Source organism: Lissotriton vulgaris, unplaced genomic scaffold (genome assembly GCF_964263255.1).
Source record: "Lissotriton vulgaris unplaced genomic scaffold, aLisVul1.2 SCAFFOLD_5853, whole genome shotgun sequence".
Classification (NCBI taxonomy): domain Eukaryota; kingdom Metazoa; phylum Chordata; class Amphibia; order Caudata; family Salamandridae; genus Lissotriton; species Lissotriton vulgaris.
The window spans coordinates 47,023-74,550 of record NW_028246852.1 but is presented as its reverse complement, the minus strand read 5'-3'; the positions used below and the strand labels follow the sequence as shown (position 1 = coordinate 74,550).

At 45.2% G+C, this 27,528-nt stretch overlaps 1 protein-coding gene across 1 annotated transcript in view; it reads left to right on the top strand.

Annotated features, from left to right (window-relative positions):
- Positions 1-27,018, top strand: part of LOC147665729 (uncharacterized) — a 44,494-nt gene extending 17,476 nt beyond the window's left edge. The window contains 2 exon segments of the mRNA XM_086949559.1: positions 15,476-16,504; positions 26,897-27,018. Coding sequence (XP_086805685.1) covers positions 15,476-16,504; positions 26,897-27,018 — 1,151 coding nt within the window.
- The last annotated feature ends 510 nt before the right edge of the window (positions 27,019-27,528 follow it).

Genomic DNA, 27,528 nt, shown 5'->3' with positions numbered 1-27,528 from the left:
GCAAGTTTAGAGTGTAGCAGCGGCCAGAGCTGCCCTCTTTGGAGTTGGGGAACCAGGTTTGAGTCCCGGCGTCGGCTCAGCGTCCTGTGATTATAGGGCGAATCATTCACTCTCCCAGTGCCTAAAACAATTAAATTGATACTTGTATAGCGCACTACTCACCCGCAAGGGTCTCAAGGCGCTTGTACGAATACTGCTGTGGAACCCATCCTGGCTTTCCCTGTGAGGCGTCCACTCCTGGGCACCCCCAAGGTGGAGGCCAGGCATCCTTAGCGTTGTGGGGGCCGTTGTGGAGATTAAGCAAGCTATTGCCCAGAGTTACAGAGTGGGACTCCATGATTGGAATAGGCAATGAGGCGAGAATGATCAGGTCCATGGAATTTTGAGCCCAAGACCCGCCGAGGCGGGGAATTGAACCCTGGTCCCGGGCCAGACCTCTGCATCAGGGTCTGCCACTCTAACCATTGAGCCACACTTCTCCACATTCATTAAAAATGAATGTTTAATGGAGCTGGTGCTTGTGCTTTCTAGTTGAGTTTGCGCTATATAAATCTGCAAAAATTCAATAACAAAAAAAGCAGGGCTAGTTCCCCACGCCTATCCTGATGACCATGCTCATAGCCGGGTCTCAAACGGAGGCCTGTACCAAGCTCATTCGCTCTCAAGGTTTGATTCCAAAATAGCACAGTTGGTCACTCCTGCCTCTAGTAGAGGCACCTTGGTGAACTCTCAAACACCTTTTCCAATCAGAGCGTGCTGTCTGCATCTGATTGTGTTATGATAATTGAGACAGCTTGTGTATTATGGGCAACACACCCAATAAAACTGCCCATACAAACGCAGTCTTATCTGAGATATCCCACGCGTGTTGTTTTCCATCAAAGGCGGGATTCCATCGGATTTTCTCTTCCTGGCACATGCGTGTTGATTTTTGTAAACGTGAAGGCCTAGTACACCGTTGATGGTAGTATGGAAAAGGCGCATTATAAACCACTACTTTCGTACAATGTATCCAATTCCTGAGAACTGAGGCTTTCTGTTCAGCCTGGTTAGCTGTATAAACACATCCCTTCCATCAGAGAGGAGGTGGTCACATCCGTTCCCTATCGCATTGACCTGTAAGGCTCCATGACACACCTTGTCTCAGACAGGAGTGAATTGTTCATGAGATGGCACATGAACCAGAGATCAACAGCTTAGTCTGTTTTTAGATGACAAAAGACTCCCAACTTTAACAATAACTCATCTGGCAAAAAGCAAGCACAGCCACTGCATGTGGGAGCGCGCAAATCAACCCTTACCAGGTAAAGGCTTCCATTTACCCAAGAGTCATCCAAACACAGGAGAGAAATAAGAACAGTGTTTATATCACAATACACTGTCATGCACTTCTCCTTCATTCACTCTCTGGAATCTCCACAATGGTGATTTAGACATAAGTAGAAAAGTCTTCCTGTGCATTGTGTGAATGGAGTGGATCAGTAGTTGATTGATGGTATTACAGCAAAAGCAATATTGCGTTTAGAGAAAGGAAATGAAAATGCCATTTGGAACAGAAGACAGTGGCACAGTGATGTCATATGAAGCAGTTTAAAAATAATTTTGTATTTTAAAAGGATACTCCTGACAGGATAAGTTAAAGAAAACAATCCCCCTTTAAATCAGTCTAGAACCTGAATGTATCATGGAGCTGCACTTTTAATAATAAGTTATAATTGACTGTATGGTTTGCAGCCAATTATAACTCATTCTTTTAAACCATGTGAAGAGGGAGGAGAGGAAAGTCAATTTTAGGTCTCACCTGTGACCGCGAATGTGCTGTTGCTTGCAAGACAATGTTTTAGCTAACAGTGGGCTTGGAGCCCGTCAATTGCTTACCATTGGTTGGCTTCATTGCCACTGTTTGCTTTTGATTTGTTAAGAGTTCGTGCTCTTCTTATATTTGACCCTGAACCTGGAGCATGGCCAAAGTACTTGAATATTTCCACTCCTACCATTGTGGGAGGTCTTTTTTTAGGTCTCGCTGCGATGCAGGGGCGGAGAAGGGGAGGGCGCTATACTCCCCTGCATAGCTTCTCGTTGAGAATTCCAGATCCTTCCATCCCCAGGCGCTACACTCCGTAAACACGGGACCGGGTTGTAAGATTCACCGAAGACCCCCTGGCGCGCTCCTGTCACGCCCCCCCCTCCCCCGTAATACCAGGGTGCTGGGCAAGGCCGCACACATAAACTCATACATGCCGCCCCCTCAAGGCGCCCGACTCTTGCTGTCTGGGCCCCGCCCACGCGCAGTGTATAGCGGGGGAGGTTGAGATCTGAGAACTACATGTTCCAGCATCCTTCACGCTTTGGGCTCCGAAGCCAGGAGTGGCCGAGACGTGACCTCCAGGGAGCAGCAAAGTAGGGGCCCCGGGCCTGAGACAGCTGGGGGGCATGACTGCAGCCATCTCAGGTGAGACAGCCCCGGAAGGCTGCCCAGGTTCACAGGTGAGCCCGCCCGCTCTGCATAGGATTCCCCCCTCCATACTCACCGCCAGAGGGAGCCTCCACTCACAACCCCTGCTTTAATGTCAGGAGCATTGAGCGGAGACTGCAAGTCCCAGAATGCACTGCTTAATCTGAACCAGGAGTCGGGGGAAAGTTGTAACTTGGCCTCTCTTAACCCCAGGGCAAACGTCCTAAAGGTGGGGGCTCACAAAGGGGGGCAGAAGGCGCGTGACATCACCGGGAGGAGGTCCTACACCTTGTAACCCCCACGCTTTTGTGTACACTTCTTTTATTTTGATGCGCACACCTGATTTATTGTCCATGTAGAATGTGTAGGTGCGATCTAAAGCGCTGACGCCCTGCACTGTGATGATAGTGTCACGAGGCACCCAAGGCAGGGTGTCAGAGCGCTTTACGTCGCACATACTCAAATAAAGTAAACACCACTCTTTTCTTCTATTTCTTTCATAGCGCTTGAGCAATGTAGTGCCTTTGTGTAAATGCTGGGGACAAACACACCCCCGACCCTCATAACCCCTTCCCTGCCAGGTTTCCCCCTCTCCAATTCTGCGCGGAACAGGGACTGCGGGTGTCATCAGGAATGGTAGGGGCTATGTGGGCTGCTGCAGTGCTGGCCGCGGATTGGTTGCGGTCATGTACCGTGACTAGCCATGCCCAGTTTACACCAGAGTGGCAGGATGTACACTGCTGAATACGGACGCACGCCCAGTGTGAGAAGTTGGCCTGATATGTGGTGTTTCCAATTCTGGAACCACCTTGTATCAGTCCAAAAAATCCCTTATGGTGTCTGGTTGTAAGTCAACCTTGTTAGACAAGCTATCCTAGGGGTAGCATGGACTAAGCAGCCTTAAAGGCTTAACTTAGGAGGTCGTGTTAAGCGAGCTGTTTTACCACATACAATCCTGTAATACCAAATGAAAGGACACCACACAAGTATATATTATAAAAATATATGTGTTTATTTCTAAATTAATCCCCAGTACTCTTTATGAGCAAAGGGGCACAAGCGTTAAATCAAAAGCACAGTATAACAATAAAGTTGCACAATTATGGATGAGGGCGGGTGGCCACTCAAACCATATATTAAAAAAGTGGTATAAGAGATACCAATCGAACAGTGGTTAGGCCTAGGGCCTAGAAAATCGCTGGGAGCAGTCAGGACTAGCAATGCTGAAGTCGGGAGAAGCCCGCGGGATTCGGGTGCAGCACGTAAATTGCGGCTTGCACCAATGCAAAGTCAATGGTGCGTAAAAGTTACACAAAGTTAGTTTAAAGATACTTCCACTGAACCTAGAGGAACAAAACTTAAGACACAGACCCTAGAGGTGTGTACCAACGTGGGCAAACTGGCGTTGCAATGTTACCTCACCCACAGGAAGTGGGTGCACAGGGTCGAAGTGGCTTCGGGTTTTGACACGCAGGCTCTTGGTGTTTGGAGCTGAAGATGCTGCAGGCGATGGGAAGCAGAAGTGTCCGGTGTGATCCAAGGGTGGATCGAAGTCGAGAGGAATCTGAAAGCAGAGGGGACAGAGTCTGGGTCACTCAGCAGTGACCAGGGTGGAACCAGGACGGAACCAGGCAATGTCGGGCGCAATCAGATGGTTGTCGAGGAGCTTCTCTCCGCTGTCACGTGGGCTCTTGGGCATCTGCGACGTCCAGGAGCAGGTCCAATCTGTCCCACGCAGGCTCTCGCCGTCAGCACCGTCGGCTTCGAGATTGGAGCAAAAAGCACTTGGCAAAAGCAATCCACACGGAACCGGGAGATTGCTTCTCACTCAGACCAGGAGGGTCAGAGCGGGGGCTCCTTTTCACAGGAGCTGGTGCAAATCTGGAGCAACCAGAAAAGCATTCGGTTTAAGGTTTTCATCGGCACAGGGGCCACAAGCCAGCTGGCAAGTGACCGGGCCAACGCGTCGAGCCAACACAAGCAGAAGGGCCCCACGCAGCACTCGTCGAGTGTGGAGGGGGTAGCTTTGGTGCAAGTGTAGCTCAGGGTTGGGGCTTCTCAAACCCCGGTGTACTGCTTCGAGGGTCACTCGTGGGCTGCACGGTCAGCGTCTCGTGGCCTTTTCAAGATGGCGTGCCCCACGCTTCCGGTCGCCTCCACGGGTCTAAGCTCTGCAGGGACTGTGGATCGGGCTGGAGGAAGGCAGGCAAGCTTGATCTCATCGATCTCTGTCGCTCGAGTTCCGGTGGGAACTGCAACAAAGCAAGGGTTGAGGTGCTGGATGGTACCTGTTTGCACAGGGTGGTCACTCCTTGACCACAAGGGAGATTCTTCAGTCTTCTACGTTGAGTAGGATGTCGAAGGGTCCAGAGTTTCGTTTCTTATGTTTCTTCAGGATAATCTGAGTTGCTCCCACTCTTATTCGAATCTGGTGGGCTGGACATCCTGCTAGGTCCCCTCCTATGGGTGGGACCCAGGAAGGGGGTGGATACACCACTTTCCTTTGATCCAGGCCGCGCTGGGACTGGGGCTGGTGTACCCCAGAACCGGTTTGGCCGGATTATGCAAGGGGCAGCCTTGTGCTCCCCAGGCAGTGTCTGGTTTCTTTGAAACCTCCCTGCTACAATCCACTATCTCCTGTCTGGGGTGGTGTAACACCGCCCTGCGACAGGAAACTCTTTGTCCAGGCCACCATTTGCTGAGTTTCGGTCAGCAGCAGGAGGCCAGACCCGTGTCTGTGGCAGAGGCATCCATTTTGTGGATCTGAGGCTCTTTTAAAATCAACCGCGTTTCAGCAAAGTAACATGTCTTCTCCCTCTAGAAGGGTGGAATGCTACCCCCGTCGCCAGAACTGGCGAGGGGGTAGTATTCCAATTCGTATGACACCTTACACGACATGTTTTGATAAAGCCAAACCAAAGTTGCTATATAACCGCGAGGATTATAAGGCACTTAATAGTATATGGTATGGCATTATCCTGGATCAGCTTAGGGAGTTGTTCCCGACAGCTGCAGACAGGCTCAGCTCATGCCAGAGCTCCATCTCACATTAAACCACGCACTCTGCCTCCAGGATTGATAAGGCCTTCCATAGGAGTGACTCACAGGTTTATATGTGTCCAGATATAGGTTTAGATATAGGTATACTATATCTAAGCAAGGGGTGATTACACCCACTTGCCCCAGCTGAGTGATCAGCCAGTTGTGTCAATTTTGGATAGCCAGCCAGGGGTGGCAAAAGATATGCTGCAGCCCCTGGTAGGCCTTGGGTGGCACTTATGCCCTGGGCACCTATAGTGCATTATACAGGGGCTGATAAGGTGACCCAAGCCAATTTAGTTATGCACCTAGGGTACATGGAATCCATTTTACAGAAAGAGCAGATAGCCTGGGGCCCTGATTAACAGGGAACCAGGCCAACTAAGTTGAAAACCAGCTAAACACAGGCAAAACATCTGGGGTAACCATAGTCAGGTAGCCACCTTCCTACACAACCCCCGCCCCCCCCAAACGAAAGGAGATAAGGCTATCCTTGGCCAGGTAAGCCTATATTGCCTGAGTGGCCATATAAGGAAGTACCTGCACTAGCATGGGTACCCCCTGTCTCATGGTCCACTAAGCAGTCCCTCACCCTAGGGGTATTAGAGGGTCTCCACCATAGGGAATCACTACCTTGGGTGTGTTTATGCAAAGTTAAAGGCTGGGTTGGATATGGAGTATCGAAATGAGGCTCCACTAATTTTGGGCTCAACTTCCTCCAATTATCTTCCACCATGTGTGCCTTTCTTTCTTCAACTAAGTTGCACTGAGCTCTCAGGGTCAACCTCTGGCTACCTAAAGCTGGAGGCTGGGTCCCTCTGTTTGGCTTGCTGGAGGGACAGTTCAGGTTTGGGCCCTTTGGGTCCCAGGTTTGGCTGTGCCCAACAGAATCCATCTGTGGGAGGTCCCTAACTACTTTTAAGGAGGCTCCCTCAGGAGTTTTTAAAGTTTTCACCTTACTAGGGCTACTAGTTTTGGTGCCCCTAATCTGTTGATGGGGGTGCTTTATTTGACAGGGGGCCCTCTGGGTCTCACTGTCCTTCTTGTCCTCTGCAGCCCTGGGCTGACTAAGGCAAGGTAGGGAGGGGCAGATTACCTGCTCCAGACTGGATCCCACCTGAGAAGGGTCCACTACCATCAGAGGCTCTGTCAGGCCAGGCCTGGTGAGGGGGAGATTTCTCTGCCTCCTCCATGCTCTCAGTTTGGGTGAAGTGATCCATCATTTCAGGCTTCACAACACACATATCTGTTTGAGTTTGGGCTGTGGCCATCACAGCCCCACCAACCTTTTCAGGAGGAGACTCAGTTTGGGTTTCTGCTGTTATCATAACAGCTTTGCTATTCTGTTTTGGAAGAGCTTCTGTTAAAGATGGGGCAGAGAGTTGCTCAGCCCTACCAACCTTTTCAGGAAGGACATCTTGGGTTGGGGCTATAGCCAGTACAGCCCCACTAACCTTTCCATTTGAGTTTACCATTCTAGAATGGATTTCCTGTTCAACCTCAGCCCAGGCTGAGATTGCTAAATCATTACCCAGTAGGCAGTCTACAGGCAAGTTTGGTGACACTGCCACTCTCTTTGGGCCAGTGACACCTCCCCAGCTGAAACTTACTACTGCCATGGGATGATTTGCTTCGATTCCATCAATGTTTGTTACCTGGTATGTGTCACCAGGTAGAAGTTGCTTAGAGGGGACTATACAGTCAGCCACCATGGTGATGCTAGCCCCTGTGTCTCTAAATGCTTCAACTTTCAAACCATTGATGATGGGTTCTTGTCTATATTTGCTCAAGGTATTTGGGCAATCAGAGAAGTTGGCAAACCCCATGCCAGTCTCATAAACAAGATCATTTAGTGATGGGGACCTGGATAGGCCAGGGTCCACCTGGGCCCCAAAAGTAAACCCACCCAGATTCCTGGGTTTGCTCCCACTTCCTGGGGGATTACTGCTGACAGTAACAGGAGGTGTTGGAGCTGGCTTTGGAGGTATATTATCTTTATTGCCATTCTTGGGACAACAGCTGTCTGTTTTGTAATGCCCAACCTGTTTACAGGTATGACAATAAGGTTTCTTCTGAGTTGATGAAGTGTCTTGGGACCCACCCCCATTCTTGGAGTGTTGGGGCCCTGGGGAAGTCTTTTCCTTACTTTTATCCCCACCCGTAGCTTGAGGCTTGGTAGACTCCTTCTTCTGGTTACTGTCCTGATTCTTAGGCCTAATCCTGGTTCTGACCCATTTATCTGCCCTCTTTCCCAATTCTTGGGGAGAGGTCAAATCTGAGTCCACCAGGTGCTGGTGTAAGAGCTGGTTCTGACAATTACTTAGGATCTGCTCCCTCATAATCAAATTATACAATCCTGTGAAGTCGTGTACTTTGCTGCCATTTAGCCAACCCTCCAGAGCCTTAGTTGCACAATCAACAAAATCAGTCCAGTCCTGAGTCTGTGTCTTCTGGGTGTCTCTGAACTTTAACCTGTATTGCTCAGTGGTTAAGCCAAACCCATCTATTAGAACACTCTTCAGGACTTTGTAATTGTTGGCATCCTCATGTCTGACAGTGAGGAGCCTATCTCTCCCTTTCTATGAAAAGGAGTACCATAAGATTGCTGCCCACTGTTCCTCAGGAACCTGCTGTACCATGCAGGCTCTCTCCAGAGCAGTCATCCATTTGTGGATGTCATCCCCTTCCTTGTAGGGGGGCACAATCTTTGTCAGGTTTCTACTATCATAGGACCTGGGTTTCTCTATAGGAATATTGCTGCCACCAGTGGAATCTAATCCACACATTTTTTTTTCTCTTGCTAAAGCAAGTTTAGCTTGAGCCAAGGCTATCTCTTCCCTCTCTATCTGGAGTTGGACAGCCCTCATCCTGGCCCTATGCTCTTTCCTCTGGGGGGAAGTCATTCCCCTTTGAGATTCTCTTGAGACACTAGAAACATGAGAGTCCCCTGATGGAGATCTCACCCTTCTGTTGCCTGGGAGAATTAGGTTATGGGATCTGGGGAGGTGCTGGCCCTCTCCATTCCCTAGTAGGTCCAAGTTGGCTTGGCTAAGCCTCCCCACTGGAACCTTGTTACCCCTCTGACTCTGAGCAGGCTCATCTACCTCTGAGCCTTCTTCCTCCTCTTCCTCCTCTCCTTCTTCCTCTTCTGGAGTTATCTCATGCTCAAGGGGGTTCACTCCATCTCCAAAATCTAAGGGAGCCTGACTCGCCTTATTTAAGTCATCCTTTTCCAGGATGGCTATCAGGGAAGGAATGGTAGGGCCTCTGCCCTTCTTTAGACCTCTTGCAGTGCACAAGGCCCACAAGTCTTTGTGGCTAAGGTTGTCATATCTGGAAGTTGCCTTGGTAGGGTCAACTGATACAGGAGCAGAGCCTGAGGCTCCACCTGCATCAGACATGACTACTAGTGAGGTGTAAGTGGTGCACTTACCTACACTAAGTGTTTTCCTACTGTACCTTGCTAGTGAGTTGTAGTCAGGGTGTGCTAATCCCTTTAATCTACAACTACTAAGTTCAGTAGAACTTAATATGCTAAGCTTTTGATTTATATGTACCTAAGGTGTACTTGATGTGATCTTTCAATTTGATAAAAAGATTGCAATGGTAAAACAACAGCAAGCTCAAATCCCACCGCTGCCACCAATGTGAGAAGTTGGCCTGATATGTGGTGTTTCCAATTCTTGAACCACCTTGTATCAGTCCAAACAATCCCTTATGGTGTCTGGTTGTAAGTCAACCTTGTTAGACAAGCTATCCTAGGGGTAGCATGGACTAAGCAGCCTTAAAGGCTTAACTTAAGAGGTCGTGTTAAGCGAGCTGTTTTACCACATACAATCCTGTAATACCAAATGAAAGGACACTACACATGTATATATTATAGAAATATATGTGTTTATTTCTAAATTAATCCCCAGTACTCTTTATGAGCAAAGGGGCACAAGCGTTAAATCAAAAGCACAGTATAACATATAAAGTTGCACAATTATGGATGAGGGCGGGTGGCCACTCAAACCATATATTAAAAAAGTGGTATAAGAGATACCAATCGAACAGTGGTTAGGCATAGGGCCTAGAAAATCGCTGGGAGCAGTCAGGACTAGCAATGCTGAAGTCGGGAGAAGCCCGCGGGATTCGGGTGCAGCACGTAAAGTGCGGCTTGCACCAATGCAAAGTCAATGGTGCGTAAAAGTTACACAAAGTTAATTTAAAGATACTTCCACTGAACCTAGAGGAACAAAACTTAAGACACACACCCTAGAGGTGTGTACCAACGTGGGCACATCGGTGTTGCAATGTTACCTCACCCACAGGAAGTGGGTGCACAGGGTCGAAGTGGCGTCGGGTTTTGACACGCAGGCTTTTGGTGCTTGGAGCTGAAGATGCTGCAGGCGATGGGAAGCAGAAGTGTCCGGTGTGATCCAAGGGTGGATCGAAGTCGAGATGAATCTGAAAGCAGAGGGGACAGAGTCTGGGTCACTCAGCAGTGACCAGGGTGGAACCAGGACGGAACCAGGCAATGTCGGGCGCAATCAGATGGTTGTCGAGGAGCTTCTCTCCGCTGTCACGTGGGCTCTGGGGCATCTGCGACGTCCAGGAGCAGGTCACGATCTGTCCCACGCAGGCTCTCGCCGTCAGCACCGTCGGCTTCGGGATTGGAGCAAACAGCACTTGGCAAAAGCAATCCACGCGGAACCAGGAGATTGCTTCTCACTCAGACCAGGAGGGTCAGAGCGGGGGCTCCTTTTCACAGGAGCTGGTGCAAATCTGGAGCAACCAGAAAAGCAAGTCGGTTTAAGGTTTTCGTCGGCACAGGGGCCACAAGCCAGCTGGCAAGTGACTGGGCCAACGCGTCGAGACAACACAAGCAGAAGGGCCCCACGCAGCACTCGTCGAGTGTGGAGGGGGTAGCTTTGGTGCAAGTGAAGCTCAGGGTTGGGGCTTCTCAAACTCTGGTGTACAGCTTCGAGGGTCACTCGTGGGCTGCAGGGTCAGCGTCTCGTGGCCTTTTCAAGATGGAGTGCCCCCCGCTTCCGGTCGCCTCCACGGGTCTCAGCTCTGCAGGGACTGTGGATCGGGCTGGAGGAAGGCAGGCAAGCTTGATCTCGTCGATCTCTGTTGCTCGAGTTCCGGCGGGAACTGCAACAAAGCAAGGGTCGAGGTGCTGGATGGTACCTGTTTGCACAGGGTGGTCACTCCTTGACCACAAGGGAGATTCTTCAGTCTTCTTCGTTGAGTAGGATGTCGAAGGGTCCAGAGTTTCGTTTCTTATGTTTCTTCAGGATAATCTGAGTTGCATTGGCACTGCTCCCACTCTTATTCGAATCTGGTGGGCTGGACATCCTGCTAGGTCCCCTCCTATGGGTGGGACCCAGGAAGGGGTTGGATACACCCCTTTCCTTTGATCCAGGCCGCGCTGGGACTGGGGTTGGTGTGCCCCAGAACCGGTTTGGCCGGATTATGCAAGGGGCAGCCTTGTGCTCCCCAGGCAGTGTCTGGTTTCTTTGAAACCACCCTGCTACAATCCACTATCTCCTGTCTGGGGTGGTGTAAAACCGCCCTGCGACAGGAAACCCTTTGTCCAGGCCACCATTTGCTGAGTTTCGGTCAGCAGCAGGAGGCCAGACCCGTGTCTGTGGCAGAGGCATCCATTTTGTGGATCTGAGGCTCTTTTAAAATCAACCGCGTTTCAGCAAAGTAACATGTCTTCTCCCTCTAGAAGGGTGGAATGCTACCCCCGTCGCCAGAACTGGCGAGGGGGTAGTATTCCAATTCGTATGACACCTTACATGACATGTTTTGATAAAGCCAAACCAAAGTTGCTATATAACCGCGAGGATTATAAGGCACTTAATAGTATATGCTATGGCATTATCCCGGATCAGCTTAGGGAGTTGTTCCCGACAGCTGCAGACAGGCTCAGCTCATGCCAGAGCTCCATCTCACATTAAACCACGCACTCTGCCTCCAGGATTGATAAGGCCTTCCATAGGAGTGACTCACAGGTTTATATGTGTCCAGATCTAGGTTTAGATATAGGTATACTATATCTAAGCAAGGGGTGATTACACCCACTTGCCCCAGCTGAGTGATCAGCCAGTTGTGTCAATTTTGGATAGCCAGCCAGGGGTGGCAAAAGATATGCTGTAGCCCCTGGTAGGCCTTGGGTGGCACCTATGCCATGGGCACCTATAGTGCATTATACAGGGGCTGATAAGGTGACCCAAGCCAATTTAGTTATGCACCTAGGGTACATGGAATCCATTTTACAGAAAGAGCAGATAGCCTGGGGCCCTGATTAGCAGGGAACCAGGCCAACTAAGTCGAAAACCAGCTAAACACAGGCAAAACATCTGGGGTAACCATAGTCAGGTAGCCACCTTCCTACACCCAGGGTTCAAATCTTTGGTTGGCTGTGGGAGCAAAACTGATCTTGGGCAAAATGTTGTGCCTTATTTTAAATACCAGCAAGGGCACATTTGCCTTTTCAATATTTATATTAAACAATATGCTCAGTCCAGGGATGCCTATGTACAACTAAGGCATAGTCCACTACAATTGGAGTAAAAAGGTGCTTAATCTTGAGCATGTCTGGGCGCTGTGGCCCGATTCAGTGTGAGAATACCACATCCGTGACTCCTGGTGGTAGTATGCTTCTTATTATGGTTACATTGCAGTTGCTATATACCTATAACCAAACCACCCACGTTGTCGCCACGGTGTAGTGATACCCGTCTGAAAATGCAGCTGTCGCAGTTAATTTGCAATGCAATAGGTCTCGCAGTTGTTAGAGTTGGAGCCATTGCCATTGTAAATGGCAATGCCTTTTATTTATGTGTTAGTTTATAAAACGTAAATAAAAGGCATTGGCAATTACAATGCCAATGGCTCAAACTCTAACAACTGCAAGACCTATTGCATTGCAAATGCTTGTTCATTTTGTCGGTGTTGCTCCTCCAAACGCTCTCCCTCCATCTTGCCCCATCGCTGCCCTCCATTCCTGCCTGCAATATAAAATAAAAAGGAAGTATGATGCGGCTTGTCCAAGCCACATCACAGCACTTTTTTGAAAAACTTTTTGTACCTGTTTCCCCTCCCCCCCCCCACAGGCCCTCTCTCCACCTTACCTCAGGATCTGCACTCACTCCCAGCCAGCGAATAAAGAAAAGCATTATGTCGCACCCAGCACTGTCTGCGTCATAGTACTTTTATTTATTTTTCCCTTCAGGCATTATGCATTGCAGCTGTGTTCCTGTACAACTTGACTAAACAAGCATTTGCAATCCAATCGGTCTTGCATGTATGCGAGTTTGATCGATTGACATTGCAAATGACAATACCTTTTATTTATTTTTTTGAATCATAAATATAAGGCATTGTCATTTACAATGCCAATAGCTTAAACTTGCGTAAATGTGATACCTATTGCATTGCAAATGTATGTCTTCTTTCCCCTCTTCCCTTGAGACTGTGGGTGATCCTCAAGGCCTCCACGGTCCCAGCCGACTCCAGACTCCCGACTCCTCCAAGAGCCAGCATTGCTACCGCAAACAGGGAGATGCTTGAATGAGCAGCTCTCTGCATGGGGAGCAATATTTTCATCTCTTTCATCTGCGTGCAGGGAAGCAGTTGAAAACTCCACTTTCCGCAAGCCAGAGCCATTTTACAAAAATGGAGAAGGGGCAGGGTAGGCATTATTAGGAATTATTAGCTAGAGGATGAAGTCCCCTTGAATGCCGAGGGTCCTTGGAGGCCAACAAGCCCTCATGTTACCTCCATTAAGTCCCACAGAGCGAGATTGATGAGAGGTCTTCGGAGGCCATGTCCCTTTCTCCACCATTCTTCAAACGCACCTTCTTGCGCACTGCTGGTTGGGAGATTAAGTCCCCTTGAATGCTGGGGGTTCTTGGGGGCCAAAAAGCCCTCCTGTTACTTCCGGTAAGTCCCAAACATCTGGATTGCTGAGAGTACTTACAAGGCCATACACCCCTTCTCCACCACTCTCTAAAAGCACCTCCTGGTGCACTGCTGCTTGGAGGATGAAGTACTTTGGCTGCTGAGGGTCCTTGGGGGCCACCTACCCCTCCTGTTACCTCCAGAGAGTCTCACAGAGCGGGATTGCTGAGAGGTTGTCAGAGCCAACACCCCCTTTCTCCATAACTCTGCAAACGCGCCTTCTGGTGCACTGCTGGTTGGGATATGAAGTCCTCTTGGATGCTAAGGGTTCTTCGAAGCCAGGGGCCTCATCTCATACCTCCAGTAAGTCCCAGACAACAGGATTAATGAGAATTGGTTGAAGGTCCCGCCCCCTTTCCCCAACATGATTGCTAGTTAAAAAACATAAAAATTCACTGTAAAACACAAACGTTACAGGCACCTTATAGTTGGGAATTAGCACTTAAAATCCCTAAAAAATTCACTGAAAAAAAACAGGGACGTTCTAGTTAGGAAATGGAATTTAAAAAACTTTAAAAATCACTGAGAAAACAAAAGTTATAGGAACGTTATAGTAAGGTTCAGGTTTCACTCGTACAAAACCAATGAAATTGAGCAGTTATAGTTATAGCTGAGATAACTATAACTTTTCAATTTACTTCACTGATGACATCACTGAAGATATCATCTACAGAATCACTGACGGACCCACTCATACCCCTATCGAACCTTTCCTACACTCAATCCCACACAGCCATTCACAGACCTATACCGGTACTTACACTCACACACACACTCACTGATTCATAGATCTACAGACACATCCACTCAGACGCATACAGCCACTCATACACCCACCCTCTCACTCACTAATACAGCCATTAACATATCTACTTATACACCCTTACAGCCACTCTCACACTGAGTCAGTCACCCATAGAGCTACTCACATACCTAGTCACTCACACATGTGGTCAGTCACACAGCCGCTTACCCATACAGATACACATACTTACTCATACAGATACTAAAACACGCTCATTCACCTAAACAGTCAATGACACAAGCCTGTAGTTCAAGCTCCTTGATATTAATTGTTGTAGCATAGGGGGCTAATTAAAACGTCTTTACATAAGGCCAAGAGAATAACATGGCTCCCCCTCCAGATATTAAGTTTGAGAGTGCATCTGGGTGAGCTGAAGATGCAAACACAGTTTATATGAACAACTATCCAGCCCACAATGTACATTTTTGTTTAGAGGATCAATTTCTCATGAGTGACATCCAAGTTATATCATGGATAACAGCATGGATGTCAGTGTGAACCTTGGAAACTCAATGTTGTTCTCGCAGCTTTAGTATGTAATGTATTGTGGGTCAATCCTGTAATTTCTATAAAACACTCCTCTTAATGCCATTTAGAGTATGCTGTTTAGAAATGTAATGATTGGTAATTATTGTTGCTTTTCGTTGGTATCTAAGTGTGCTGTGAAGTTCATTAATCCTTATCACTACCGATCTTGTGGTCACACCTACATAGAACCTTTTACACAGACATTGAATAAAGTATATGCAGTTGTTTGTATTAAAATTCATATGGCCCCGTAATTTCCTAAGTCATTCGCTATGGTCGTTTCTGTCAGTTGACAAACGTTACTATTGTCACAGGGTTAAAGCCCCCTTATTTTGGGAAAGCCCAATAACATTGTACATGACTGAGTTGGAGTAGACTTCAGCTTGTTTTTAGAATGTTCCGCTTCGTACTGATGATGTTTTTATGTCATTGGATCTTAGAGATTTTACTTATTGGTTAACTTAAACCTAAGGTGAGTGGTTCTTGTGAATCACTTGATTTGCCAGCTCCTCCTGCAGGACTAAATAACCGTACTCTGTTAGGGAGGACTAGCCAATATTTGTGTCTCGAAGGAAAGTGTGACACTTCTTCTTAGAATTTAAAAAAACTCTCCACCTTTCCTTATTTTAACAATGCTGTTTTTCATGAAATACTTTCCACGTGTAATTATCTGTTTTCTTTCTATTCTGCAGCAAAACAATCACATCTAGAAAGTCTGAATGGGACTGAGAGCCTTGGAGAGTCCGGAGGCGAGATGAATTTTACTGAAAAGATCTACTTAGGAAAATGTTGCAGAATGCAAATGAGGGAAAGACTCTTTGCTTGCAAAGTGTGTGAAAAAAGATTTATCAATAAGGCACTTCTTGTGAGTCACAAAAAAACACATGAATTACATGCAAGCCTCAGGCCATATCCCTGCAAAAAGTGTAAAAAGTGTTTTACTCAAAAAGCACATTTTTTACAGCATCTAAGAACACACATTGGAGAGAGGCCTTATCAGTGCACTGTGTGTGAAAAGAGCTTCAATCAAAAGAGATTTCTTCATCAGCATCAACGCATACACACAGGAGAAAAGCCTTATAGCTGCACTGTGTGTTCCAAGTGCTTTACTCATAAGGGAACCCTTGTACGGCATCAAATTGTACACACAGGAGAGAGGCCTTATCACTGCACTGTGTGTGAGAAGAGCTTCAATCAAAATTCAAGTCTCCTACAGCACCAAAAAATACACACCGGAGAGAAGCCTTATAGCTGCGCTGTGTGTTCCAAGTGCTTTTCACATAAGGGATCCCTTGCACGGCATCAAAGCATACACACAGGAGAGCGACCTCATCACTGCACTGTGTGTTCCAAGTGCTTCTATGATAAGGGAAGCCTCGTACGACATCAAAGTGTACACTCAGGAGAGAAGCCTTACTGCTGCACTGAGTGTGAAAAGAGCTTTCCTCGAAAGTCAGCTCTTCTACTGCATCAAAAAACACACACAGAAGAGCGGCTTTATCATTGTGCGAAATGTAAGTAGAGATTTACTCAAAGGCTCTTTTTTTATCACCAAAGATTACACACAGAAGAGAGGCCGTATCACTGCGCTGACTGCGAGAAGAGCTTTACTCGAAAGGCACACCTTGAATGGCAGCAAAAAATACACACTAAAGAGTGCCTTATCACTGCACAGTCTATGCCAAGAACGTCACTCAAAAGGAAATTTTGTACAACACCAAGTAATGCAAACAAGATAGATCTATTTTCACTATAACAATCTTTTTTCCTGTTCACCTCAATCACTGCAACTCTGTATTTTGTCCTGTTGACCTGATAATTCACTGTTATTCTATATTTTGAAACGATTGCCCCTTATACCAAAATAACTCTAGGTTTTATACTGTAGATCCTGTAATGCACAGTTTTGCTGGAATGTTGTTACTTAGCGGGGGCTCATAGTGACAAATGCATATTAGCTTGTTCAGTTGTTGGATAAATATTCAAAGTCACACATTTTTTTCTATGTACCACAGCAGGTTGCATGCTCCACTCATGCTCCACTGTTCTACAAGCAGGTAGTTTGGAGCTTTCATTTATTTAAGTCAATTCCTTAAATATCAGAAATGGCTGTATAGTCCAGAAACATATTTCAAACTCTCAGGAGATTCCTTTCTTTTCCCGTAGCACTCTCTCCCTGCTGTTCCTTTCCTAACCCTCCCCGCCCCTTTCCTGGCTCTGTTGCTACTCTACTGCTGCAGTCTGAGGTGCCTGGAGGTGGGCTCTGTTGAGCATCTCCCACTCCTGAGGACTGCGACTTGTCCTGATCAATAACAACCCTACGTATTGAACCCTCATGAGTGGCACAAAACTCTTGAGAGGATGTGGTGAAGCTCTTACCATGGTTTAACAAGACCTTGCTGTGGCTTGGTAGCGGCAGCAGCTTTTGCTAAGAGGGTCACTCAAATGCAACACAGGAACTCAGTCCAATCATGAATCTCTCATTTCTCTGGTACAGAGATGCAGGTTTCCCAAGTCCCCCTGTACAACCTCCAGTTGTGGCTCTTGATAAATCTGTATTAGTGCCTCAGGAAGTCCAGCTGTCTGCTCTGAAGAGATTTATTGGAGACACAAAAGCCCACACCTGCTTAACCTAGGTGCAGTTGCAACCTGTGAGTTTCCCAGTCTGGGGCAGCAGGTGTGATCTCTTGTTTGGGAGGAGACACTGCTTTATGGACAGTGCTGTTAGTGAGAGAGGATAAACCCCTCTTGTGGACTGGAATAACTCTAGATCTGAATTTGAGAAGACTGTGGATCAATGATCAACCATGTTGTCAGCCAACAGTGTACCGCTAGGCTTATAACAAGGAAATCAAGACTGTACAACATATCTCACCTAACTCAGTTGGCTGGAGGGAGAGACCGTGTGACTGGAAGAATAGAGGGCAGATATTTTATTTTATCAGGGTCTTGAGGAAGTACTGAAAGATGTCTTCCAGATTATGCCATAGCTAACCAAATTCACAAATCTTTTAAATCTCATTTTATGGTTAGGCCATAGGCCTCATAAGAGAAAAGGTGACTGAAGAAAGTTTTAGAGGAATTCAGGGTACAGAGAAAGAGATCTCGCTTGTAAGAGAGAGCAGCTTTAACCCATCGAAATCTGAAGCTTTCAAGTTACTTTTTCTAAAGAAGAATATGCAACTAGTTGAAATACTCAGTGCCTACATTGTGGTCGGAAACAATAGTTTGTAAAAGAGTGTCTGTTAACCCAAAAGGTGAAATCATTGGAAGTGAAAGAAAGACAGTCGTCATAGGAAATCTAAGCACCTTGCTGCAGGATGACGTGCCCCCTCTGGGAAGTCCCTTCTCTTTGTCCAGGTAGAGCACAGGACATCGAGACACGTTTATCTCTCGATGCTTCAGTCCCATGTCCTGATTTGTAGTATGACAGATTCAGGGGCTACTGGTCATTTTTTTGATTTACAGACATTGAAGTATCCGTCCATACCAGCAGTGACCGAAGAAACTTCTTTACCAATAAATGCTGTTGATGGTATGGAATTACCTTCAGGATCGAAGTCTGCACATACTGTCACAGAGAACCTTTAGTACAAGGCTTAAGGTGAAAAACACAATCTGTGCACCCGCTTCAATGTCACTGCTTCCCCTCAGTGTGGGGTTATTTTATGAATTCTACTGCTAATCACTCACAACCCTAGTATAGATTGGCAGTCCAGAACAACAACCCATTGTAAATTGCAAATCTAGAACAACAATCCTAGCTTAGATTGGCAGTCTAGAACAACAATCCTAGCATAGATTGGCAGTCTAGAACAACAATCCTAGCATAGATTGGCAGTCTAGAACAACAACCTTAGTATAGATTGGCAGTCTAGAACAACAACCTTAGTATAGATTGGCACTCTAGAACAACAACCCGTTGTAGATTGGCAGTCTAGAACAACAGCCCTGGTATAGATTGGCAGTCTAGAACAATTTCTTTTCATCTAGACCTTTCTGTAAACCCTCTGTTGTATGCTTTGGTGCAGTCATGCTGTGTCCACTCAAAGACCTTGTATCTATGCACAGCTTTCAGATATATTTGATGAAGAAATGGAAGAGCTGTTTCCGGTCCACCAACAGCCTGACCGTCAGGTAGACCCAGTCTTAGAAGTGTTATTCCAAACGATCGGGTCTATGCATTTACTGACACTGGCCACGAACACCTCCAGCCTACTTAAATCAATACTTGGTCACTGAGTTTATTAGGCCCACTGGATCTCCTGCACCTTTGTGCTGTGGACTTTGTTTTCCAGGACTCAAGTGTCCTGCAAGGGACAACAGCTGCCACGTGTTGGTTGAGAGAGAGCCCTGAACAAGGCAGGAAGGCCCCGGATATCTGATAAGCGAACCTTCCTCTCTGTGTGCTTACCTTTCCTTCTTTCTTTTAACACTCACATACATCTCAAGCCACTACAGGACGAGAATACTGTGTTCTAAGCAATATTTTTTTTGACCAGCCTGCTGTGCTACCAGTTATGTATATAGGCAGTGGACATTCTCTGTTATGAAGGGTCTCTTGGTTCCTTGTAACAAAAGGTCCTCCTAGCATCGTATGTTTAGTAATAAAAACTCTTTGTCACTTGGAGATTCTAATTGTGCGATGGGGCTTTTAATGCACATAGAATAATGTGCATTAAACTCCTGCCTTTGATTCGTTATATGCGAGATCAGATTAACAACACTAATATTTGTACTAAACTTGATATAAGTGGGATATATTCACTGGTCAGGAGAGATGGGGAGACCAATGTACTGCAGAGTTTAAATGTGTTAAGTTTGTTTGAATACCGCGTATTGCTGTTTTCATTATGTAATGCCCTGGAGGTTTTCGATTATTGTTTTAATTATGTTATTAATTGACTTCTGTGGACACTTTAACATTGTCTAAATTGATTATATTATAATTTATTCATCTGATGCACGTAATTGCATTAACACCTATTAGCAGTTTTGTCTCCCTTACAAAAAACATGTGTTTTACAAGCTCATAAAGTGTGGTTTCCATGTGACCGAAGTAGAGTTCCTTGAGGGGATTCTGACACCATCTGGCATTAAAATGATGCTGGAAAGGTGCACATTGGCCAGACCTAATAACTGTTTTTTGGGATTCACCGACATCTACAGATGATTTATTGACCATGTCTTACGTCATTGCACCAATTACAAGCATTCTTAGAGCACCTTTATTTCGGTCTGCAGAAGCAGAAAAGGTATTTTGCCATTTAAGGCCAGCCTTGACTTGATCTTGTGTTAACCCATCCTAACCCAGCTCTCCCTTTCATAGCTGACACTTCAGATATAGCTGTAGAAGTGATAATGACACATGGTCAGTTGCACCCTGTTGCTTATATATCTCGAACACTAAATTCTGTTGAAGTAAGTTATACCATGGCTGACAAAGAATCATTGGGCATCAGACAGGCTTTTTGTGGAAGGCGACATTATCTTCTTGGCACAAACACAAATGACCATCTTCACTGGCCATCATAATTTGCAGTTCATTCACTCTGCCTGAATAGTTACTCCATGGCACTTGTGATGGTTATTATTTTCTTGCCAAATTCCATTGTGTTGTCATGACACAAAGAACAGAATGTGGGACTCCGATAGATGAGGAACATCCATGTCTCTTGTCTTTGCTGAATCCGCCACCTCTTCAGCTCCATCAGCCATGAAAAATAGGGTTCTGTACAATCAACAGAGACTTAAGAAAACATGTACTGAACTCCAAAGAAAAATACAAACAAGCAGACAAGAAACAACAAGCTGGACTCTTGTACAAATACAGGTTTCATCCTCCATGTAAAGGACCATATTTAGTGGAGAAACGAGTGGGCCCAGTACCTTACAAATGAGGCTCCCACCTCAAAGAGCATGTGTCCGGTGCTTGACGCGGCACTACTGAAACACACTCCGTTTAGTCATCGGAATCGACGAGTGCCCAGAATAATTCAAGGACAACCGGAGTATGGGGTAAAAAAAAAAAGGTTTTGGACTGTCAGAAAGGATATGAACCGAAGAATGATGAAGAGGAAACAGCCTCAGCTTTATTTGCTTCAAGACTGGGAAAAAGTTTCAAAGTCAACACCCGAGCAAACCTAATACAAGAAAGATGTAGAGGCGGAGTAACGTCCTGATGTCCTATTGGAGGACTCCTGACATATGCACCAAGGGATAAAATCACACAGTAACTCATCAAGTGTCTGTGATCTCCTCCGTCAGATGTAATCTACTGCAAAATATCAGGAACACAGTTTCACACTGCAATGAGCTATTAGGACTTCAAGTCCCAGAATCCTTAGTAGATTGACCATTGTGGGCAGCTCTCTGAGTAAAAGACACACCCGGTTTTTCATGCTTGTTATTGTGAATCTGAAAAGAGAAGGCAGGGTCTTCTGTGCGACCTCTGCTCCCAACAACTCAACAAGTACTACTGATTTTCAGTGCGGCAGGCGGGTTTGAGGGTTTGAGGGTACACTTTGGGTTTTGATCCTGCTCTTGGTGGCTGCTTCACCAGACTGTCAATTGTTGCCAAGTTGTTTTCTATGTCTATATGTTAACAATAAGTTGCAGCTGGGCTGCATTCTGACAACAGTTTTTGGAAAAATATATGAAAAGACAAGAAATGTTCATTAATGTTGTGCTTATGGACGAATAAGTGTTGATCCATATGTGATATGACCTGCCTAAGGAAAGGCTTTATTGTTGTGAAAAAAATAGTTGATCTCAGAGAGTTCATCTGAATTTCAGCGAGCAGCTGTGAAATTTTCACCAAATAAAAACTGAAGCAGAATATTTCATGGTAATTAAATGTGTTAGAGTATCTGCAGGATGAAGTTAACAGCTGCCTAATGTTGTGCCTTTCCAGGAGTTTGTGGAAAGCAGTCTCACACAGTTTTCCTGGTACGTTGTAAGTTAGCAGGGTCACGCGGTGAACCCTACTTAATAACTTGTCCAATTGCTACAATTGTTGTGCAATATTTCTGTTTCGTAACACAAGCGTTCCTGCAAAGGGGTTGCCCACGTGCACATCATGTATCAAATTGATTATGATCAGTTTATAATAAACAGCAGTCTACATGAGAGTGGCAGGGACATACTTCTTCCATTTTCTAAATATGAATATGTCTCCTGTCAATCAGCCACGTCTTTCATCTGAGTCCACCTCGAGCTGGCTGGCCTCGGGTTCCAGAACACAAGTTCCTTTGATGAAACTCCGCCTCCCTGACTGCATCTTCCAGGTCTGCTGACCAGGCCCCTCTGCTCCCAGCACCATTGGTCCAGGGCCTTTCAGAATCCCTATCCTGGTTACGGCTCCAAAGTCACTCTTCCTGCCTCAGCTCGGTCCCTGCGTGTGCACAGTTTGCTCTCCATTCTCACTGCAAGCGTCTCATTCATCCCTGCAAAGAGCGCTATCATGCCCAGCATTTGTGTAGCAAAATAATAATTTCCTAAGAGAAAGAATACAAAAGCAATAGAGAATTTAAAACCATTATAAATTTTACTTGCACAACTCCATTAATGATGACAATTTTTTATCCCTTAGCAGATTAAACCCATAAATGACCGTCACTCTGTCAGTTGTCCGGTTAATCTCATAAATCAGTGGAACGCTGATCTTTAGATCATTTGACTCCATTTGTCACTGTAACAATCTTTTTAAGGCATATATGCTGTAGATATGTATATTTTGCATACTCCTGCCATGTGGTGTTGGGTCCGGATGTTTGCAATTTGTTTTTCTTTGAAGAAGTCTTTTCCAGTCATGAGGTAAGGTGACTCCTCAGCTCTTGGGCATCAACTCCATTGTTAGATTGTTTCCTTTCCGCCATCGGTTTCGGCTGTGGTTTGCTGGGGAAACATCCTTTACCACGCAGATTTTACTTCGCGTGGCCTTTACAACGCATCCCTTACAACGCAAGTCGTTACCACGACTTGCGCTGGAGGGCGCTAAAGGATTAAAAATAGTAAATTTACTATCCCAAAACCTTCCCTAGTGTCCACGGGGACTGCTGTTAGAGTAGTAAATTATACTATTCGAAATCCGCGCCCCCAACGGAAGTCGTGGTAACGACTTGCGTTGTAAGGAACGCGGTGTAAAGGGATGCGTTGTGACGGTACGCATCGTACCGTCATACATCCGGTTTGCTGTGCTCCGGTTCTAAACCGTTCTTCTGTTTTCCCACGTTGCACAACACACTATACCCTTGTCGGTATTGTGTAGTACGCGTTTTACCATTCTCTGCATGTCGAAAAAATAGGAAACTTTCTGTCTTTGGTTGGTAACAATTTCAAAGGCATAGGTAAATGCACACCTTGACGTTCCTCTCCATTTCCCAATAAACAGTGACTTGCCTACAATTCCCCCAGATCATACACCTGTCGGGAAGGCTACAACACTTGTTTCCCATTTGGCAATCAATTACATTAGACAAATGGGAATTCAACATTATCCAACATCATTATTGCCTGGAGCTTACCAGCAATCCCCCCAGTATTCCACGTCACACTCACAAACTTTTGGTACAATACCAGCAACTCCTCAAACAAGAAGTGCAAGCTCTTATAACAAAAGGAGATATAGAACCAGTTCCATTACAACACCAGGGGTCAGGAGTTTACTCACTGTACTTCCTAATACTCAAAAAGGATGGGTCCCTACGACCCATGTTAAATTTCAGAACGTTAAACCTATTCATACTATCGGAAAACTTCCATATGGTTATGCTTCAGCAAGTGGCTTCTTCTTCTACAACAAGGCGACTTTATATCCACACTAGACTTAAAGGACGCATACTTCCACATTCCTGTTCACCCAGCACATCAAAAATATCCCACATTTGTGATAGCAGAAAATCACTATCAGTTCAAAGTTCTCCTCTCGCAGTTACTACTGCACCCAGAGTGTTCACAAACTGTATAGCAGTAGTAGCAGATCATCTAAGAAGGCAACACATTAATGTCTTCCCATATCTAGATGATTGACTCATCAAAGCCAACACATAGCATAAGTGCTTATAAGACACTCTAGACTACAATAGATCTCCTCCATCAATTGGGATTTACAGGCAATGGGCAAACGTCCCATCTTCAACCCTCACAACTGCAGTCTTATCTGGGAGCGCCACTAAACACTCATACAGCTCTTGCCTCTCCCAATGCAGCCAGGATAAAACAAATCAAACTCTGTTACTACAATTTCAAAACAACCAATACCTAACTGTCAGGACTAATGAAAAAAGGGGCCCCTGAATGCACAAATTAAGGGCAGACAGGCAGGGGAATCAAGAGCAATTCAATCCAAAGAAAAATCTGCTCCCACTGATATAGAAAAGGCTCAAATAAAGTCCCAAAATTATGTCATTGGTAGTAAGCTCACTTGAACCAACAAAGAATCATAACATCCACAATATCTAAATCATGAAAAACCATTCAATATTTATTCCATTTTCTTATATATAAATATACCTTTTTTAAGTTATACAACCACATAATTACATAAACATAATATAAGTACCATCATACAGCCTAAATCCCACACATCCCTTCAATCAATCATATCCACATCACACATATTAAACATTCTTCATACATCCAGTACATATCCCAATTCAGTTGCCAGTTGTTGATGATGTATCGGGTCCTGCATAGTCTTATGGTGGAACCAAGACTAGATGGCAAACTATCAGGACAAACTTGAAGCGCCAATGCGTGTTTCGGTGCTTGGCCAGTTCAAAGGCCACACCTTCATTAGGGCACACAGAAGAAGGGAGGGGGTCAACAGCACGAATCTGCAATGATTAAAATTCCATTGATTATCTATTTCATCTTATTTTCATTTATCTATCTAAATCCATCTCATCATTGATGTTACAAACATATTTCTCATCGAAAAAAAGTCTGGGGGGGGAGTCTGATTCAGAACAGTGAGCTTAGTACCAAAAAAATCACATAATAACCAAAATTTCAATTCAAAGACATAAACGGAACCGGGGCACAGAGGAAAACAAAGAGACAAAATACAGAGAGGTGAAAATGCCACAACAATAAAATGTATAGACCCTGCACAAGTCCCGAGCGTGAAACAAAACCTTCAGAGTCCACCCATCACAGCCAGAAACAGGACTTCCAAAGGTTATTTTCATAGAATCAGAAAACTTAAAACAACTAAGTAGCATGCATCGATAACAAAAATAAGAATCCTGAAAGAAAACCCACCTCACACTTCCAGTCAGTCCGATAGATTGTAGGGCTAGATACAGCGAAAACGTGTGGACTCCTCGAGGAATAAGGAGAACACAAACGAGAGCGGACTTTTGACGCGGTACACCGCAAGTGTTAATAGGAAAACCAGGAGAAAGAAAAAGGATCACTTCATCTCTAAATGAGGCAGAACGTTTTCAGTCCTATGAGACCTATGACGAGCCCTCCAGTACCAAATAAACTCCCCATGGTTCACACTACTCACCTCAGATAAGGGCAGAAGAGAAGTGTAGTATCCACAAAAATGATACCCCACGTGTCGGTATCAACTCTGAGAGTTGTAGTCAACTCAAGTCAGGGTATCAAGGCCAGTATCACGGGGGTGGAGTGGGGATTCTGGTTCTGAAAAAGTATGTAAAAAACAAGAATTAAAGTCGGGCTAACAGGCCCTCCGCCATCTAAATAGAGGAATCGATTATAATCCTTTATTCCTGAAAAATGGCGGGAGAGATGGACCAATTCAAACCCTAAAGATGAGGGGTAGAATCAGACTAACAGACACCTCCTCATCTCACCTCGCCCCGGGTCAAACCTATAACTCGACTGATTAATTTCGCAAACCCCATGCGCAGAGAGCTCTGTAATGTCCTCTAAACTGCTCCATTATTAGGTAGTTGTAGCATCCTTCACTCTCTGATCCACACTGTATGACGTCATGAATTCTATGTGGTTACCACAGTTACTAGAATGTATGTTTACAAGCTGTGGTGTTTATTACTTTGAGCTTGGATGAGATCTGGATGTGTCTCCTTTTATCTCCAATAAACCTGAGCTCCTTCTCAACTCAATCCTGTGTCAGCTGCATTCTTATCAACAACCAGGATCTTACATTGGCGTAGTCGGCAGCTGAAGAAAAGGGAGACTCAACTATCTCAACAAAATACTTTTCTTCAATTTCAAGGTACCATTTTCTCTTTATTACGTGCCTATGATTGCACCAGCGGCTGTTAATATTAATTGTGCTTTGATTGCACCAGCGGCTGTTTTCAGTATTAATTTAATAACCTTTTAATTGAACTTTGTGTCTTTTTGACATATATCAATACATCAGTGGGTAATTCTTTAAACTGTACTCTTTACAGTGCTAAACCGCTGCTTTAATTGGTTTTTCAACCACTTATGATTTGACTTTAATTTTAAAGGAAGACATTCTGACCTTTGCAACAACTGTTTAAAATTCTACTCTCACTGCGTTGGGACTGTCCTCTTAATGTGACTTTTATTAAATTTTGAAACTAACTTGGCTTTTATAACTTCTATCGAGCTTTGAAACAAAAGTGATTCATTTTCGACGAGCGTGTTAATGCCAAGTGAAACGGTACTTTCCTCTAAAGAGCTCGGTATTTGAAAGTAAACAAATCTTTGCCTTCATCAACGTGGAAACCTAATGCTTGCAGCGGCTGTTTTAAAAATAATCAAAGCCCGTGAGTGTTCGCGCGTGAAAGCTATCACTCACCCTTGTCGTTATTTGCTTCTTGTCATCGCTTGGAACGTGCAGCTTCTGGTGTCCATGGTTTCAGGTCGTGCAGCTTCTCTGTCTTCCGAAGGACTCGCACAACTACGCGTCTCAACGCAATGTTGACTCTGAAAGGTGGCGCTGCCGGGCGTAACGTCTGACATCATTGGCAGCCATTTTTAATTTTCATCGCGTTTCTTTGGTTTCCCTGACAACTCAATTTCAACACGCTCTACTAAACTAATTATTTACATATAATAACACTTTGTAGTGTTGATACCGGGTAGTTTTGCTTCACAGTGCTTAACGTTTAACACTATTTCTTTGCCAATTCTTACTATATTGTCAGAGCACCTCGTTCTCAGAAGCACTTTGTGGAACAGCCTCCTGGACAACATCTCTCAGAAGCACTTTGTGGAACAGCCTCCTGGACAACATCTCATCGCAAGTTTATCACTTCTACTGAACTGAATGAATATTTTTTTTATTATTCTATTACTAATTTATATGTATGACAAAAGTGATTGTTTTTCTAGGCTGTTTTACTTATCCTAGTAATAATCTTTTAGTCACAACGCTTTAATTGTCCTAATCCCTCATTGAATTAGCAACCATGCAAAATGTCACTGCAGCCCCATTCTTTCTGTCATCTCCTGGGGACCCTCCTATTAAGTGGCAAAAATGGAAAAAAGTTTTTGAGCGTTACGCTAAAGTTTGTGGGGTTAGTTTGAGTGCTGAACGCAAGACATCTCTCCTACTCCATTGTCTTGGGTCAGAAGGCCAGGATGTGTTTGACCATTTAGCAGAACTTACTTCTGAAGAAGAAAGAGGTCTCAATGAGTTTGAAATTTGCATGAAAAAATTAGACAATCATTATTTGCCCAAGGTTAGTACGATTTTAGAAATACATCAATTTGCTAAAAGGTTACAAAATGAAGGGGAAACTGTTGAGGGTTATGTCACACAATTAAGGAAATTATC